At 46.9% G+C, this 17,460-nt stretch overlaps 1 protein-coding gene across 1 annotated transcript in view; it reads left to right on the top strand.

Annotated features, from left to right (window-relative positions):
• GALNT16 (polypeptide N-acetylgalactosaminyltransferase 16) overlaps positions 1-17,460 on the top strand; it is a 125,831-nt gene that overhangs the window by 92,364 nt on the left and 16,007 nt on the right. The window contains exons 6-13 of the mRNA XM_014577129.3: positions 306-427; positions 2,484-2,571; positions 3,754-3,838; positions 5,681-5,784; positions 10,525-10,651; positions 11,978-12,070; positions 13,701-13,784; positions 15,076-15,217. Coding sequence (XP_014432615.2) covers positions 306-427; positions 2,484-2,571; positions 3,754-3,838; positions 5,681-5,784; positions 10,525-10,651; positions 11,978-12,070; positions 13,701-13,784; positions 15,076-15,217 — 845 coding nt within the window. The remainder of the gene's footprint in view (positions 1-305; positions 428-2,483; positions 2,572-3,753; positions 3,839-5,680; positions 5,785-10,524; positions 10,652-11,977; positions 12,071-13,700; positions 13,785-15,075; positions 15,218-17,460) is intronic.

The raw sequence follows: 17,460 nt of genomic DNA, 5'->3' as shown, positions 1-17,460 counted from the left end.
CCCAACCTTTTGGCACCATACCCCACATAATCTAAACCCCTCCCCCTCCTGCCCCCTATCCCTTCCCAGATCCTGCACCCCAATCCCCTGCCCCAGGTCTCAGCCCAGACCCTCTGTTCCCCAGCTTGCCCTGTTCAATCAGGACCCTGAAGCAGTGTAAATGACTGCACGAGATGCAAGGCCGTGGAGAATTTCTATTTTCTCTAAGCAGTAGCAGTTCAGTGTTTTCTCTCCCTAATCTCCACTTCATTTTACACTCTGGTCTTTCCACTGTTTTCCCCTCCTCTGCCTGTTCCTCGTCTTAGGGCTGATCCGCTCCCGAGTGCGAGGGGCCGAGGTGGCCACGGCTGAGATTCTCACCTTCCTGGACAGTCACTGTGAGGTGAACAGCGAGTGGCTGCAGCCGATGCTTCAGAGAGTGAAAGAGGTGAGAGAGCCCGCCACACACCCCCTGCCAGGATCTAGCTTCTTTGTTCCTGCAGCTGGCACATTGTGAGCTGCAGCATCGGGGGCAAGCACCCAAGGTCTCCCTGTCGAGCTCAGATGTTTGTAAGAGGAGTACGGAGCCTGAAATATCCAGTGTGGTTGGCACCTGTTGTATATTATCAGGGCTCCTCCTGCAGGCCCCAACACGTCCCTGTTATGGGGAAGGGGATGTAATAGGGGAGGGGAGATCTGTGAAAATCCTCATGTCATTGACCACGGCTTTAACCTTCCTGGATACCCCGTTTCACATCCCCTCACATATAGACAACACACACAACCTCTGCACCCACTCCTGCTCCCTTGCCCCAAGTCCCCTTCCCACTGCTGAACCTTCCCCACCTCACCCCGTGACCGCTGAAACCTTCCTGCTATTAATGCTCCTAGCAACAAACACCAGGCCCACAGAACCATCCCCCCAGCACGAAGTGCCCCTAGGAGAAAGAGCGGAATATCAGGCAGCAGCGTTGGCATTCGCCATGGGGTTGAAAGAGGATGTGACTCTGCTGCTGAAAATCCTGCAATGAAAGAGCAGGGGAGTGGAAAGGGGGACTGATCTCTCTCCCACCTGCAAGAGCAGAGCTCTCCTACTCTGAAGGAAGGAGCCCATGAACTAATGGGGCCCAGGAGAGGAGTGGGAGGTACTTGCGCTGCTGCACATTTCATGTATCTGCTCAGTTTAGTACCCAGGGGAGGAAGAAGGTGAAACCTTAGAGCTTCTTTTTAAGCCTACTCAATAAATCCTCCATCTCAGTAGCCCATAAATGTCTGCTTTACTTCTGCTCGTAAAGCTGAGCTCCTGGCAGCAGCAGCCGCAGCACAATGACGGTGCCTCTGCAGATGGGACTGAGTAGTTATTAGCACACTTGGATCTGAACTGCAAAGTTTTTGGATTCTGATCCAAGCATTCTAGAGTCCTGGAGAGGCTTGTGCTGGGATTTTGATTCGGCCCATTATAGATATAGGGGTCCGTTGCCATGATCAGATCTGGGTCCAGGTTCAAGAGTCCAATTTTGTAGGTGTTTGTCAGGGGATTTGGTTCACACCTGTCTCTCACTGTGAGGAGGCTGGAATGTCAGGACTCCTGGATGGGTGGTAACAGAGCACAGACCATAGAAGGGATGTACGCCAACACTGCTATTGACAGCACATTACTGACTATGAGAAACCAAATAGCACACGCAGGCTCAAGGCCTGAATACAGACCCCAGCAGGACCTTGTTCTGAGAACCAGGGGCTGTGTGCGCAGAAGGCCAGAGACAGTAGTGACAGATGAATGCCTAGGCACCTCCAGCATTACCGACTCTCTCCCTTTTATCATGAGTGTGGTGAAAGCTGGTGTTTTTCTTAAAGCCCCAGCTCCGGGAGTTGAGGATCTCAGCTTTCTTGTAATACAAACTAAATGTCTAGTGCCTATGGTTGCAGAGAATAGCATGAAAATGTGATGGATGTTCTCCCTAAGGCTCAAAAACCAGAAGGCAAATTAAAAAACATCTACTTTCTATCTATTTTTAACCATGATTTGTCTTTCCTTGTGGCTTATTAGTTGGCTGTGGGGTTGGTTTGGGCTGGTAATGAGATTTTTAAAAAATTGTATTGGCTTTTTTTTAAATCAGAGGAACATTGGGTACTGATTCCTGCCTATGTGTCAGGGATATGAACCTTTGAAATAGGGACCCATGTCATGTGGCAGGCCAGGAAATAAAGAGCTATCTCTTACCAGCGATCCTGTGTGCTAACTTGTATTACAAGCGGGCTCTTAGTTCCAATCTCCTGTCATAGCTATGAAGCAGAGCTGGTAGTTTCTTATCTATAGGCATGTGCAGTAGCCATGGAGTCATTACCCAGCTTCCACACCGGTGCTAAGAAAGAGCTGCAATGTAATATGCTGATGTGTTTATCTTTGCTGCTGTGGGCATGGTCTCCTATCTCCGATATCCCATGCCTTTGCCAGCCCCCATGAGAGGCCTGATTGTTCTCTCATGCTTCTGTTCTTACAGGATTATACCCGAGTGGTGAGTCCAATCATCGATGTGATCAGCCTGGATAATTTTGCCTACCTGGCAGCATCAGCAGATCTGAGGGGAGGTGGGTAAGGCTAATGGCTGGGATAAGTGAGACCCAAGGGGATGGTGGCAAAGGAGTAGCTAGTGATGGCAGCAATACCTGCGCTCTGCTTTTTCTGTCTGATGCATTTTGCTCCTTGGAAGGACCTGCTCCAGTGGAGAAGAGACCATGGACCAACTTGGAGGGATGCAAAGAGCCTCTCCTTTCACCTGTGCCAAGCAGACATCAGAGCTTCCTTCTATCCCTAATCAGCTTCCCACAACTATTCATTCCAGCTGCCAAACCCTCCCGCAATAACCCCTGAAAATATTCTCAAATATCTCTTCTTGCTGCTAAACCCTACCACTACCATCCCTGCCCCTTCCAATGTTGTCTGGCTCAACTCTCTCTCCCTTTCATCCCATCTGCCAGCACCTCCTCTCACCACTACCCTGAATTTAGAACCCACCCCATTTGTGGGTCTCCATTACCTGGCATCATTTTACGGGTTCCACTGAGAGTAATTCCAAAACAAGGGGCAACTCAAGAAGTGATAGACGGGAAAACCAATGATAATGAACTGGAGCCTTTGTTCCCGGAAATCCACCAGCATCCCACCAAGAGCGTTGCTCCAAACCTCATCACTTTGTCAGCTCATGAGGTAAAAGGCAGGTTGACCAGACAACAGGGGCCCCGATTATCACATCTCACCTTGACAACACTCCAGAAGAGTTGGAAAGTAGATGAACTGCAGACAAGTGCTGCTAAGGGAAGGGAGCTCCTGGAGTGACTTCAAATGGTACCTCAACACATGTACATTTTGTTGCAATGTGGAAGGCTCTTGCTATTTTGGGGCACATGTGGGGTAGCCTTGGGACTTCTGCCTCTATGCATTTGCAGGTCCAACATGCCAAGCTGCCTCCTGCTGGCTGATGTGCGGAGCAACACAGGCAATCTGGCGTGGCACCTGCCTCAGGGGGGTGGGTTTGCGGGGGCAAAACAGGCACCCTTTGAACACCAGCACACAGTGAAGGCCTGGGTCTATTTCCCAGGCTAGTGGAAAATTGTGTGTGAAAAACAGACACTAGGGCCAGCAAAACAAGGTTTGCAACATCCTTTTGCTATTTCCCAATGTCCTTGCTGCAGACTTCCTGAGTATTCTAGTAGCTGGCATTGCACTCTTATTCTATGGGCTTCTCTCCCTAGCGTTTCTTTTCTTCTCAGGGTTTGACTGGAGCCTTCACTTTAAGTGGGAGCAAATCCCTATAGAGCAGAAGATGTCCAGAACGGATCCAACCCAGTCCATAAGGTACCCATCTCTGCTGGGCTTGTGCATCTCTCTCTTGAATGCCATCTTTGCCTCAGGAGTGCACAAGAACCTGTCTTGTGGATGCCACGTGCGGCAGGCATTTGTCCTGTGGGACGTTTGAAGCAGTCCTGTAATGTTTGTGAAAGCTTCTAATATCAATTCCCTGTTCCCTGAACAATGGAAGACGTAACATTGTAAGTTAACCGCATTTACAGGCCATTACAGCCTACATTCCCTCCACGCTGCGGGGCTCTGGGGCACAGAGCTGCAGCGGGGAGAGATGCCTCTCCCCAAGCCCCAGAACCGTCATGGCTGGGAAAGAGGCACCTCTCCCTGGCTGCAGCTGAGGAGGAGAGGCGTTTTTCCCTGCCAGCCCCACATGGAGCTGCCTCCAGCCTGCCACGGCTGAAGGACAGATGCCCCCCTGGCTGTGCCCACTGGAGCTGCTGGGGCAGTACAGAAGCGCCTCTCACCTGGCCCCAAGCTGCTGCAGTGAGAGAGGGTTGAAAGAGTCTTCTCTTTTTGGGACAGCCTGCATCCCAGAACCTTCATCCTTCGCTCCACCCCAGAGTCTCCCCCCCCCCCCCCCCCACACATCAACCCTCTGCCCCAGCCATAGGCTCCCTCCTGCACTCTGAACCCCTCATCCTGGACCCATCCCAGAGCTTGTACTTTCAGCCAGAGCCCTCACCCTCCTATATACCCATCCTCTGCCTTATCCTTGAGCCCCTTCCCATACCTCATCCCTGCGACTTTACCCCGCCACACACTGTCTGTCCATGTGCGGCATGACTTTTGTTATGGGATACATCACCTCCATATTGGTACACACCATAAAAGTCATTCTGCACAGGGACATACAAAAAGAGAAGGAATACTGATTGCAGCCCGTTCAATCTGTCTACTTACATGGCCCCTATCACTCTAGCGTTTGAGTGCCTGACACATATTAACGAATGTATCCTCCTGACAGTTTGTGAGGTCGGGTTGTGCTATTACCCCCTCTTACAGATGAAGAATTAAGGCACAGAGGTTGACTGACTTGCCCAATGTCACACAGGAAATTCAGTGGCAGAGTCAGGAACAGAAACCAGTCCAAGCACTTAACTATCCTTCTTTCCCAGCTTTGAAAGTTCAAGTTTCTGACAGAGATGGAGGTTGGGCACATAAGGGCTTCTCTGGTGGCCAGTGCAGTCACTGGCAGGTTTATTGTTGTGTGCAGAGCTTTGAGAAGACTGAAGTGAGAAAAATGCTGACACAAACCCCTAATTCTTGTCTATTTAGAAGCAAGATACTTTAACTATAGCAGATAGAGTTTGGATAGCATCCCAGTAAGTAGTTTGTGAGCAGTCCTCACTATCCTTCATGTTTCAGAAACCACCAGACCCCCTGACAGAACAGCAGTGTATATATGTAGCTGAGTTCTATTAATAGCCCAGCAGTTGTTTGGACCCCACTGTGCCCATGTGGTTCCTTCATATTGAGAATGTTGTGCAAAGAGCAAAAGACATTGCCCTAACTTTGTAAATACTGTGATAGAATCTAACAAGAGGAGGAAGGATGGTCTATTGGTGAGACCACTAGACGTGGAGTCGGGAGATTTGTGTTGTATTCCCAGTTCTGGTGCAATCTTATAATGTGACTGAGGTGTGGAACGATGCCTGGCCAAATTACCCCTATCTGTAAAATGCAGACTAGGACAAAGGGGGTGGCACAGGTTTATGAGGTTTAATTAATTAATATTTCTAAAGTGCCTTGTGATTTTCAGATGAAGAGTCCCGTGCAAGAAGAAATGATTATTATTGTTTGATTATGTGCTTGCCTTTTCTTCCTTCTCTCCAGAACACCTGTTATAGCAGGAGGCATCTTTGTGATCAATAAGTCCTGGTTTAATCATCTGGGAAGATATGACACTCAGATGGATATCTGGGGAGGAGAGAACTTTGGTGAGTTGTGAAATTACTCAAGATGTACTCTGCTCCCCTCCCCTTCCTCCTCTCACAGAAAGCAACACTAGGAACTCTTTGTCAGACAAAATATGCGTTCCACTGAGCACTTTGTGTCAGTATGCAAATAGATGGGATGCATTCTCGACCAATAAAAATGCCCCACTCCTGTGATCTGTGTATCAGCATAAGGTTCTAGATTATGGCTGGCAATATCTGTATTACTGGTTCATGTATATATCCAAGAGGTAATAAATTCTTTAAGGTAGGCACCATCTTTTTGTTGTATGCATGCACAGCACCTAACAGAATTGGGTCCTCATCTTTGAAGGAAGCTTTCTATACAAGCTTTCTACACTTCAATACAAATAAATAACAGTAACATCTGCATATTTAACATCAAATCTTCGGAAGTGATTCTTCTTCCTGTCCCATTCCATAGTCATACAGGTCTTGAAGTAGAGTGTCAGCACCATTAAAACTTTCCATACACATCCCCTCTTCTCCTAATAAAGGTGAGTTCTCAGCTCATGACAATGGCTTTGAAATGTAGTGTTCCTAGTATGCCAAGTCTCTTCGGGGTCACGTCTACACTACAAAGAAAAGTTGGAAAAAGATATGCAAATTGCAAACCACAATTTGCGTATCTTTTTCCATTTCTCTTCTGAAAGAGGCTTTTCTGACCTTTGGCCCATTTACATGGGGCCAAATGTTGGAGAAAACCCTCTTTCAGAACATCCCTTCTTCCTCATAGAACAAGGTTTATAGGAACGCCAAAAAATGTGTCTGCTTTTCAAAAAAATGTTTGCAGAAAAGGAGATGCGCTCCTTGGATGCGGCACAGCTTTTCCGGGATACCTCCAGTATCCCGGAAAAGCTCTGCAGTATAGACATAGCCTGGGAGTGAAATCTGGGCACAGACATTCATAATGAAATCTCTTGGACTGGGATCGGGCTCTAAAACTATTTGAGGAGTATCTTCCCAGGTGCTGTTATTTCTCATAGCAAAGCACGGAAATCTGCCTCCACAATCCTACCCAGAGGAGACAATTTGAGGCATCTCTTTCTCCCAAGTGAGATGATGCCTGTGCTGTAGAATCATCACAGGGAAGGTAGGGATAGATATAGCAGCAGAAACAACTGAAAAGAAGAGCACAGAGAAATTAAGTATGTGGGACTTTATTAAAATATATTGCTGATGAGGAAGAGTGGATTTAAAGTAACGAATTTATTTGTCTTCCCTGTTAAATGAAACGAATCTGTACATATCTCTTTCCGTGTTTCAGTACCTCTTGTCATAATAAAAAAAACCCTCCCTCTGGCTCAACTCTCTCTGGAATTATAAGGTGATTTTGCTCACTGTTTGAGCAGTTCTAAGCCTTGATTGCCTGCAGTAAGTGCTACTCGGTATCACCTAAGGAGCTCAGAAAAGTAACTTTTCTATTAAGTGGAGGATCCCCTCTCTAAGACACATAGGAAATGATGATCTGTCAGAAGTCAGACATGGCAATAGGAGGATTATTAAGAATGATAAAGCTACCACAAATGTGTTCTGTTTATATTATTAATTGCAGATAAAATCCCCTTTAAAGAAGAATGCATTTAATGCTTTTGGCATTTGAAAGAATACAGTAGGGATGGTGAAAACAAAACTGAGGAGTGGAATCTTTGCTGAAAAGATCTAATGTTGGATGACTCCATATTGTATTTCTTTAGATTTCCATGAAACTCTGTCGGTACCCATCCCAGAAATTAAAATATAATATAAAGCTCATTCTACCTTGACATATAAATTATATGTCCACCAGATACCTGAAGGATAATTAAATAGAAAATGGTGATGGATATTTTTCATTTTTGTGTTGTTTATAGAAAGCCAGGTTTGGGGGGAGGGTTAATACAATTTGTATTAAAAATATACTTTTTCATTGTAAAATTATTAGTGGATTTTAAAGGCAATTTTTCAACAAATTTCTTATATGAAAATTCCTCCTAGCTCCACTTGCACATGAGGAAAGTTAAAAATAAGGTAGGGAAGCAAGTGCATATCTGAAAGGACATGTTAATAGGATGCTTCACTATACACTCCTCACAAAATCTTGCTTCTTGCTTCACCTGGTAGGCAGGAGTAACTTGGTAGTTGAGTGCAAGCATTCCAAGCAAGTTTTCATGTCAGTGAGATGTCTTAGGGTATGCTGAGTGTGTGATTTCCAGCTCAAGGACATATACCAAGGCTAGTGTTGATCAAGCTAATGAGCTAAATATAGAGCACAGCCATGGCAGCATGAGCAGTGGAAGGGGTAAGCCACCCTAAATACATACACATCCAAGACCAGAGGCAAATACTTGGGACTGCTACATTATTTTTAGCACGCTAGTTCGCTCAAAGCTAGTGTGGGTATGTCTCCTGAAGCTAGGCATCACACTCTCCTCTCCAAGTGTAAGCATCCCCTGAGCTGGGAGAAGTCTCTTTGGGGGGAAATGTAGAAACCCACAGTGCTGTGAGTCATCTGCAATGGCAGAGTGCTAGGAAACATACAGTGCATAACAATCCAACATTTGTCCCAGGGGATGGATTAAATCACCTAATAAATCTTCTCCATCTCCAGTTTCTATTCTGTATTTGAGGAAAAGAAGTCTAACTAAAGTGATGTATTGTGTGAACTGCATCATCTTTTGTCCTGTTTGCTTTTCTTCGGGGATCCTGAGGCTTTATGGATATGGAATAGATTCTCTCTCTCTCTCTCTCTCTCGGTCTCTGTATCTGTCTCTCTGTGTGTCTGTCTCTGTCTCTCTTGTGTCTCTCTCCATGTGTGTATATGTGCCTGGCCATTCGGCCATGTCCCCCTAGAACCAAGAACTGTCTTGAAACCCGTACATCAGGTTAAGTGAACAAACTAGTCCCAGAATTTCATAATGGCTACATTCATTATCATTAGCCTGCAACCTGGCCCAGAATGAGTCAGAACCTAGGAGTGAAAAAGCCAATTGGACACACCTGCAGAAGAAACATATAACTTGTTATTTTTTAAAGTCCTTTCTTGTCAGGGAGACTTTCTTCTGCTGTTTGTCTCTCAATTGATCCCTATTGAGCACAGACTGCTTGGGATATGTGAAAGGAATCAAAAGATAGCAGTGAAAAGGTGACTTACTGACATTTGCTCCTTTACACAGGCAGAAGCAGAAGCCATTAAAATAAACCCCTGTTTACATTAAACAGCCAACCCCACTGCTTCCAAAGGAGTTAGACTGGCATCCTGGGGTTGGAAAGCCTAACATATGGCAACCATGGGGTGTGCATGTCATATTTCAGCCTGAAAGGATTATTTTTGAGGGGGCATCTTAATGTTGTAGCTCCTGTCCCATGGCCTGGTAAGTAAAGTGCCTGAAGGCAAATCTAAGTGAGCTGAAGTCTCTGGAAGGCTCCATTGTTGTAGGGAACCTGGCACAAACCTCTCCAGCTCCTTGGTTGATTTTTTTTCCCCCTGCTCCCCTTCTACTTTTGTTGCTTTCCCCACCATATGAAATGCAAGTGGGGAACCCATCCAGTATAATGCAATGATTAAACTTGTGGGAGGGGGTGCAGACCTGTAATCCTTAACAAGTGCCTGCCTCTTTAGTGATGCAAATAAGCTACTGCACATCAAAGCCCCTGTGTTTCTGCAAGTCCTTTAACAAAATGTTGAATTTGACTTCAGAGTCAGTCAGGCTTCTGTAAGCAATGTGTATATGTGTGTGTGTGTCTTACATAAACTGGGCTCAGTTTTGGAACTTGTGAGCAAACAGCGTTTTCACTCCTTCCCCCTTTTTGGCAGAGTCAGGTGAGATGGTGTGATACAGATGAAACATTAATGTGAGATTTACTGCAGCTGCTGGAATTTCAGGAACCAGGAGAGGAGAAAGCAGGGGGAGACAATGTTGGAGACATGGACCCTTTATACTGGTGGTCACCAAATTTTGCCATGTCAAGGGGCCACAAGCACCTGAGCTACATGGACCTGTTTAATTGAAAATACATACACCTGATCAGTTGGGTCATTGCCCTGAAGAGAGAGGGAGAGAGCATCTGTGGTCAGGTGTTTACGATACGCTTTGCTTTGAAATTGTGCTCCAGAGCCATGTCTCTGCAGGCATAGCAGAGGGTATTCCAGGCATGGGCAGCTTAAGGAAATCAAAGGACCTTCCCAACTCCTCTTCTCTCTGTCATTTCCTGTTCTCCCTCACACGCCCACCACTTTCCAAAATCGGTTCCTTTTCCCCCATGCTCCTACTTTTCCCTGTAGACTTGCCATCCATTCTGAATTCTTCAGGGGTGTCTATTTTCCTGGGGCAGCCCCATCTCTCATAGACTGAGGTTGTGAGCCACTGAAGTCCAAAACGGTGGGGGCCAGTGTAATGTTAGCAACATCACATAGCGTTGTTGCCTGAAGCCATTTTAAAAGTTTGGCAGCCACAAGGACCAAGATAAATGAGTACGTATCTTACGAAAGGGGTGGTGCCAGAGAAAGGAGAAGGATAGGAAGAAAATCTGAGAAGGATCAGCTCAATTTTAACAAAAATTAAACAAAATGTTAAGCGGTTCTCTGTCACTTCACCCTTCCTGGTTTTGCCATTTATTGCATCTATGGCATGTGCACAGAGAGAGGAGGCAAAGGCATTGCAGTGGGTTTTTTCCTGTATTCATAGGTGTTTTACTTGTGTTGCTTGTCTGGTATCGTCTGATGCCTGGGGTCTCTTCCAGAGCTCTCCTTCCGAGTGTGGATGTGCGGTGGCAGCTTGGAGATTGTTCCCTGCAGTCGAGTTGGCCATGTGTTCAGGAAACGCCACCCCTATGACTTTCCAGAGGGCAATGCACTGACCTATATCAAGTAGGTGTTTGGAGATTGCAGTGACAGATGGGTCAGCCACATGCTTATTCAGCATGTCTAAATAATCCCGTATCTGTCTTCCTCTCTCTCCTTTTCCTTTTTTTGCCTGGGGATTCAGGGAGGATTGCTCATGACTGAATATTTGACGAGATTCGGCCTCAAGCTTTCTGCCTAGGCAAAGAAATGATGCGGGGCCCACCACATAAAGTGCATTTCCTTCTTCCTCAGTCTGCATTGTCAGGGATTGGAATGCTAACCTGGAAGGACATATCCTTAGTGTCCCTAGGAATCCCAGTCCTGGGTATTCCTGGCCCAGTCCATCTTCTTCCTTCCAGCTCAGCCTGCCACAGAAAGGGGGGTTGTCATCCAAGACTCACGAGTTCTTTGTCACATTTTTTTGGACTGATTAGGAGATGGCACATAAGAGTTGCAGGTCCAGATGTGCTGCAGAGATGTATCCGCTGTGAGAAGTGCCACATGGGCTGCTTCCATCATAGCAGAGAGGGGAAGAGAAAAAAAATGAGAGAAGTTTGTAGACGTGTTGGTAGGAAGAAAAGTGTTACAAAAAAACGAAGGGTGACATTGGTCTCTGACATTAGAGGTGTAAAAAATCCCCTCTCCCTGACCAACATAGCTTTGTAGCACCTTAAAGACTAACAAAACAGGTGCTACTAGACTAGTCTTTGTTTTTTAAGTTTTTCCAGTTACAGACTAACTCGGCTACCTCTCTGAAGCTTTTCAACATAGCTTTGCCAACCTAACCTCCAGGGTAGGCACAACTAGGTGGTCAGAAGAATTTTTTAATTGACTTTACTATTGCTTGGAGAAGTGGATTATTTACAGGGATGGAAAAAACTCTTCTGTGGCTATAAGTTGTGCCTGTACTATGAGGTTATACTGGCATAGCTGCAGCAATGAGTTAACTTTCCTGAGACCTGGTCTACACTTAAAAGTTAGGTCAACATAGCCATGTTGGTGAGGTGTAAGAAAAATCTCGACACCCTTCCCTCCCCCAGCCTGTACCAGCCTAGCCCCAGTGTAGGAGGGTTTTTCTGTTGACGAAGCTACTGTCATTTGGGAAGGTGGTGTTCCTACACAGCCAGAAAAAAACCCTTTCATCATCTTGGGCTGCATCTAGACTATAGGGTTACACTGGGAGAGCTACGGTGCCATACCTGTGTCTGTATAATCTTCATTGTGTACACATACCCCGAGTGTCTCCATGAGGATGTCCCCGACACTGCCAGTGTTCTTTTATCTCCAGCTCTTGGGGGAGGTGTCCCAAGCTACTCTCACTCACCATCGCTTCTCCTTGCTCACCTGCAGGAACACCAAGCGCACAGCGGAGGTGTGGATGGATGGGTACAAGCAGTACTACTACGAGGCCCGACCGTCTGCCATCGGGAAGTCATTTGGAAGGTAAGTAGTCCCTGAGACTGGCCAGCAATTTCTCACTATCAGCTTGTCCACGGGAAAACACATTTGCACTTTCCCTGGGGAAGGGTAGGGAAAAGCTGAGGGCAAAGATGCCCTGCCCAACATTCGCTCAGAACCACAGCTCAGATGGCTAGTTAACAAGACTTGCTTTTAATTTACTTTATTTTAAATTGGCAATAAATATCCTTCTTCCCCTGCAGTGCCCTATTTAATTTGCTCTAGAAGACAAGGCAAAAGGGACCCTTAATTAAATTAAAAGGCAATGTGTTAAGTGGCTAGAAGAAAATAGTGAGGTTTTTTTTACATAGCAGATAACCAGTCTGGAGACCTGAGCTGAGCAGGTAACAGCTCCGACATCCCTCTGCCTCTGTGGCATCCAGAGCCGATGGGACTGGTTACTGGCATGAATGGCCATTAGCATTAGGGTTAGGCAGGCTGGCTGCCCCGCAAAAGCCAGCTATAGGCAGAGTCCCACAGGTGAGGGGCAGAGTGGAAGTTGCATCAAGAACTGAACTTCCCAAAGAACTGTAAAACCCAAAAGCATTTTTATTAACTAGGGGAGTACTGTGAAGCCAGCCGTACCCCTGTGGAGGTATCAGTCTATTGCCAGCCCATTGCTGTTACTGCATTAGGAGATCCCTGTGTGTGGTTGTCTCTCAGACACATGTAGGTTTGATACTGAAGTATGTCCTCTTTGAACTGAGTTCTGTAGATTCAATATGGTCTGAGTGCCCCTCTGTGTTTTATTTACCTCGAGTCTATGTCTCATGAATTAATAAATTATCTTTTAAACATGTCTTTGCCTGCCTAGTATTTATCTGTCTCCACTAGGGCCTGTGTGTGCAAGAACCCAAACGCATTTCCTATCCCAGTCCCTTGGCTGCCTCTCTGTTTGGGGTGGCAAGGTCTCCGTTACACTTAGTGTTTAAGCCTCCATGAGCCCTTTGGAGCCAAAGCCTGCTGTGCCAGTCATGCAGATCTCCTACTGACTCTGTGTGAATAAAAGCTGAGCCAGGGCGGCAAGGTTTGGCCCTCAGTAATTACATAACCTGGACTAATGGCTCTGTAAAGCTTACATTAAATGTCATTTTAGAAGGCTTATGTCCTAAGAGTCATTGTAAACGGAGGGGTAAAAAATCTTAAATACACCCTTGATCATTGGTAGTGGCCTGTTGAGCTTTCCAACCCTGTCTGGGAACCGCTGGTTGGTTGAGTCTCTCTCTTAAAATGGAGCCCAAGACGGACATACAACAGCAAAGCTCTCCAGTGGCGCTGCTGTGCTGCCTTGTTTTAACCTGAGCTAGAGGAAGTGTGTGAAATTGCCAGTGTGTGTGTTTGTTTCCAGGGTAGGCACAACTAGGTGGGCAGTCCGCTTCCCTAGGACTCAGTCCGCTCCCCAGTCAGGAGGCCAGTGCACTCATCCCTCTTTGGCTTCACTTCCCTCACTGGCTCTGCTCTGCCCCCATCACACTGGCCAGCAGGGCAATGCTAAGGGGCAAGAAGGCAACATTATACAGCTTCACGCATGCCTAAAACTGGCCCTGTCCCCACCCCACTACCCTCATCATTTCCATTCACTGTATCATGCTGAACAACACACTTTTGTTTCCAGCGTCGCAGACCGCGTGGAGCAACGCAGGAAATTAAACTGTAAATCATTCCAGTGGTACCTGGAGAATGTCTACCCAGAGCTCAAGTGAGTTAATCCTCAACTCGCAAAAGACTGGAAACCAGCTCTCTAAAGGATGTGGGAAGCAGGTCCAGGAGGAAAGCATGAGCCTCAGAATTGGGGAAGATCTGTGGCAGCTGGGAAGTAGGAAGTCAGGACTCTCATGTTCCAAGTAAACCTTGTCCACTCTTCTCTTTTTGGCGAGCTATCCTCCTTGACTTCCTGCCTGCACTTCCACTTGACTCACCACCAGTTATGACTTGGACATTTGAGCTGGGAACTGAGAAGAGGGAGGTGGAAAAGGATCTCTAGCAGGGAAGTGGGAGAGGTAGCAGCTAGGAGGCAGACAGATTGAAATGAGCACATTTTTGGGAGAGGGAAGGAATGACAAGGGAGGTGTTTTTGTGGGATAGGGAGCTCTGTTAGGAGACCTTCAAGAAGTCAGGTGGGGTGGCACCCATTGTTCATAGGGAGAGAGGACAGGCTGTCAAAGGAAGTCGAGGTGTGTGCTGATGGGGGAAGAACTGCTGACTAACTTACCTCTGGAGATAAATCTGTTAAGAGTCTGGAGCCCCCAAAGAACAAACCAAGTGGAATTGGATCTGCCCCAATAGGTGGATGGGAGATGTTCAAGGAAAACCCCACATTCTGTAGCAAATGGTCTTTGTGAACTGGTAGCTGGCACTTTTCCTTCTGAGTCAGTACCCAACCAGTGCCCAGCCCCATGTTAGTGCACAGCCGTGCCTACGCTAGGGCTGTGTTAGCAGAACATGTTAGCGAACGTGTCCTGCCAACACCCCTTTACACCCTAGTCTAGACAAAACCTGTCTCAGTAGGGTTAGATGACATGGTGGTTAAAAAGTTCATAGCTGGCTAGAACCCTGCCTATGCTAGCAGCGTGCTCCTTGCTACCACAATGGATATGAAATGGTGGAAGCTGTGGGGAAATTAGAGGGGGAGGCTAGTATAGCCGCTGCTTTTTGCTGGAGGTGCTGTCTTTCAGAGAAGATGCAACACTGAAGTCCTAGCTGCTTGGGGATATTAAGAATCTCCCTGCACTTTTTTGAGAGTAAGGGATACTAGCCCAGGGTCTGGTCAAAACCTAACAAAGTCTGCCTCCTCAAATTCCCTCAGGCATTTCTATTGGATACAATATTCTTCATTTACACTATTGTACTGTGTAATAGCATGCTATGCTCCACTCTAGAGGCAGGCGCATTTCAGTGGTGGTTGGTGTAATCTCAATATAAATACATACAGTGCATTCGGACACTTCTGGCTTTAAGGTGCTATGTAAATGCTGTTGTTTTTCTCTCAGGGTTCCTGAAAAGGAGTTTGTTCCCGGGATTATCAGACAAGGAGGACAGTGCCTGGAGTCATGGGGCCAGGACACCACAGGGAACTCTGTGGCAGGTTTAGGAGGCTGCAAAGGGACAGTGAGCAATCCCCCTATCAGCCAGGTGAGTTGGGCTTGAATTTGGCTCTTTACTCCTGCTTGCTGCTTTTTAGCCCTTCTGGCACAGTGGTACTGGGACGATTAATGTGTGGGGGGGGGGACCTTCAGAACATCTGAGACCTTAGGCCAGGGTGGGCAAAGCCAGATCCGGTCCACAGGATTAGTCCCTGGTGGGCCGCCACCCCCATGTTTAGCTGCATCTCCACAGGGATTGGAGGATCGCAGCTCTGGTTGGCCACAAATGGCGATTCGCGGCCAATGCAAGAGGCAGGAAGTGGCATCCCAGTCTACAACACTTCCCGTTGCTCACATTGGCTAACCAGAGCTGCGATCCTCTGATACCTGCGGAGGTGGAATAAATATAGTAGCAGTGGCCTGCCAGGGACTAACCCTGTGGGCTGCCATTTTCTTATTGCCCGCCCTTGCCTTAGGCCTAACAGTCACCAGTAGCTGCTTCTGCTCAGCCTTATAATAAGGTACAATCCCTCTGGTGGACAACATGCAGGTCAGTTTGACAATGTGGCCCACAATCAAATGGCTCAGAGTAAGCTGAAGCATTGCATGCTGGGACTTGTGTTCTCCACTGGCCACACTTCTGTTTCCAAGCTGGGAGGGACCTCAGGTGTCTCCATTTTGTGATGTGGGCCTCGGACGTCATGGCCCTCAGGGGTGCTGCTGCTCTACTGTATTAGATACAGATTCATATAGTACAGCAAGATGGACATTAACCTACATATATATAGATTCACAGGCAATATTCCCTTAACCCCTGGAGTGCTACAGTGTGCACTCGGGAGCTGAGCTACTTCTCATTCTTGCTGCCTATCTCCTCTCTGCAATGCCCATTACCATACTACCCAGGCTTTGAAATACAGTAAAGAAGGGGCACATTTATTCCTGCTAAAGGTGAGCTGCACTATGGCTCATGCCTTACACTGGAGCATTTGGCCTGGGTCCATAGGATCTTCTGGACACCACTTTTTGGGCACAATACAAACATTCACAGGGTTTTAAAGTGGTTAATTTACTCCTAACTGGCACAGACACTGGTGGAAATGGAAATCTTTGCTATAAGTTACTGGAAGACTATATTCAAATACTTATTTAGGAATGTAAGACGGCACTTAAACTTTTTTATGTAATGTAGTTTTTAAAATAGTGTTTGTACGGAAGGGGCAGTGTCTGGTTAAAAAGCAGTTTTTAAAGAAACCTAATTTCTTTAAGTTACTGATAATACTGAAGATGAATAAAACTTAAAATAATGTTGCAATGCTAGCAATTGCCCCCATACTACCACAGCCATCACAGAGTCTCCCTCCACTACTCCAAAACCTGCGTGGGGCTCTAGGGTGTTCGTTTGCAACTCCATAGCTTGTTCCATGAGTGGGGACAAACCGAAAAAAGGACTTTTCCAAAAGCTACATTCTGGATCCAATTTGACCCCACACTGTCCTCTTTAAATAAAATTATATCGATGTGCAATTCGAAGAAAAGTGATTTAATAAAATGGCATTGTAGGAGCCAGCTTGTCTCTCATTAACCCCACAGCAAATACACCCAGGTTATGAGAAAAAGATGTGTGGCGTTGTTCCTACAGGTTGGACCACCCTGGTCCGGCTGCCTCAGGACCTGACTGATTCCGGATGAAGGATTTTGCCAGACATGGGGAGGTCATTTCTGGCCCCTCTGCTACTGGCCCTCCCCCTTACCCCCCCTACCCGGGCTTCCTGGCTCCTCCCGCAGCCCAGGTGAGCCACACGCCGGGCTTCCCAGCTCCTGCCCCCTCATAGCTCAATTAGGCCACGCATCTCCCTCCACATGCATCAGGCCAGGCTCCTGGCCCCCCGTTCCCCGCCCCCTGAAGTGCACCTGGACTCTCTGATCCTGGAACATCCATGGTTCCTTCTGGATCACAGATGTTGCCAGACCAGAGAGTTCTGGTATATAGAGGTGCAACCTGTAGCAGCCAGCCCTGCAAACTCCACGGGGGATCCAGAAGTCATGCACCTCCCCACAAGAAACAAAAATTCTCTAAGCAAGAATCCATCTACAGTGGACTTGCTCAGGTATAACTGAGGGGAGGATTTGGCTCTGCCAATGGAATGTAGCTAACAACTCTGTTAATGATGGGCGAGCAACTCAAGTCCTGCTCCTGAAGTGGTGGTGGCTCCACAGAGCTAACTAAATGTAAAATATTGGGGGAGGGAGATATTTGAAAGTCAGCAAATAATACTTAGGGAGAAGATC

Source organism: Pelodiscus sinensis, chromosome 4 (assembly GCF_049634645.1).
Source record: "Pelodiscus sinensis isolate JC-2024 chromosome 4, ASM4963464v1, whole genome shotgun sequence".
Lineage (NCBI taxonomy): Eukaryota > Metazoa > Chordata > Testudines > Trionychidae > Pelodiscus > Pelodiscus sinensis.
The sequence above is the reverse complement of the archived record's forward strand: the minus strand, read 5'-3'. Positions and strand labels throughout refer to the sequence as shown.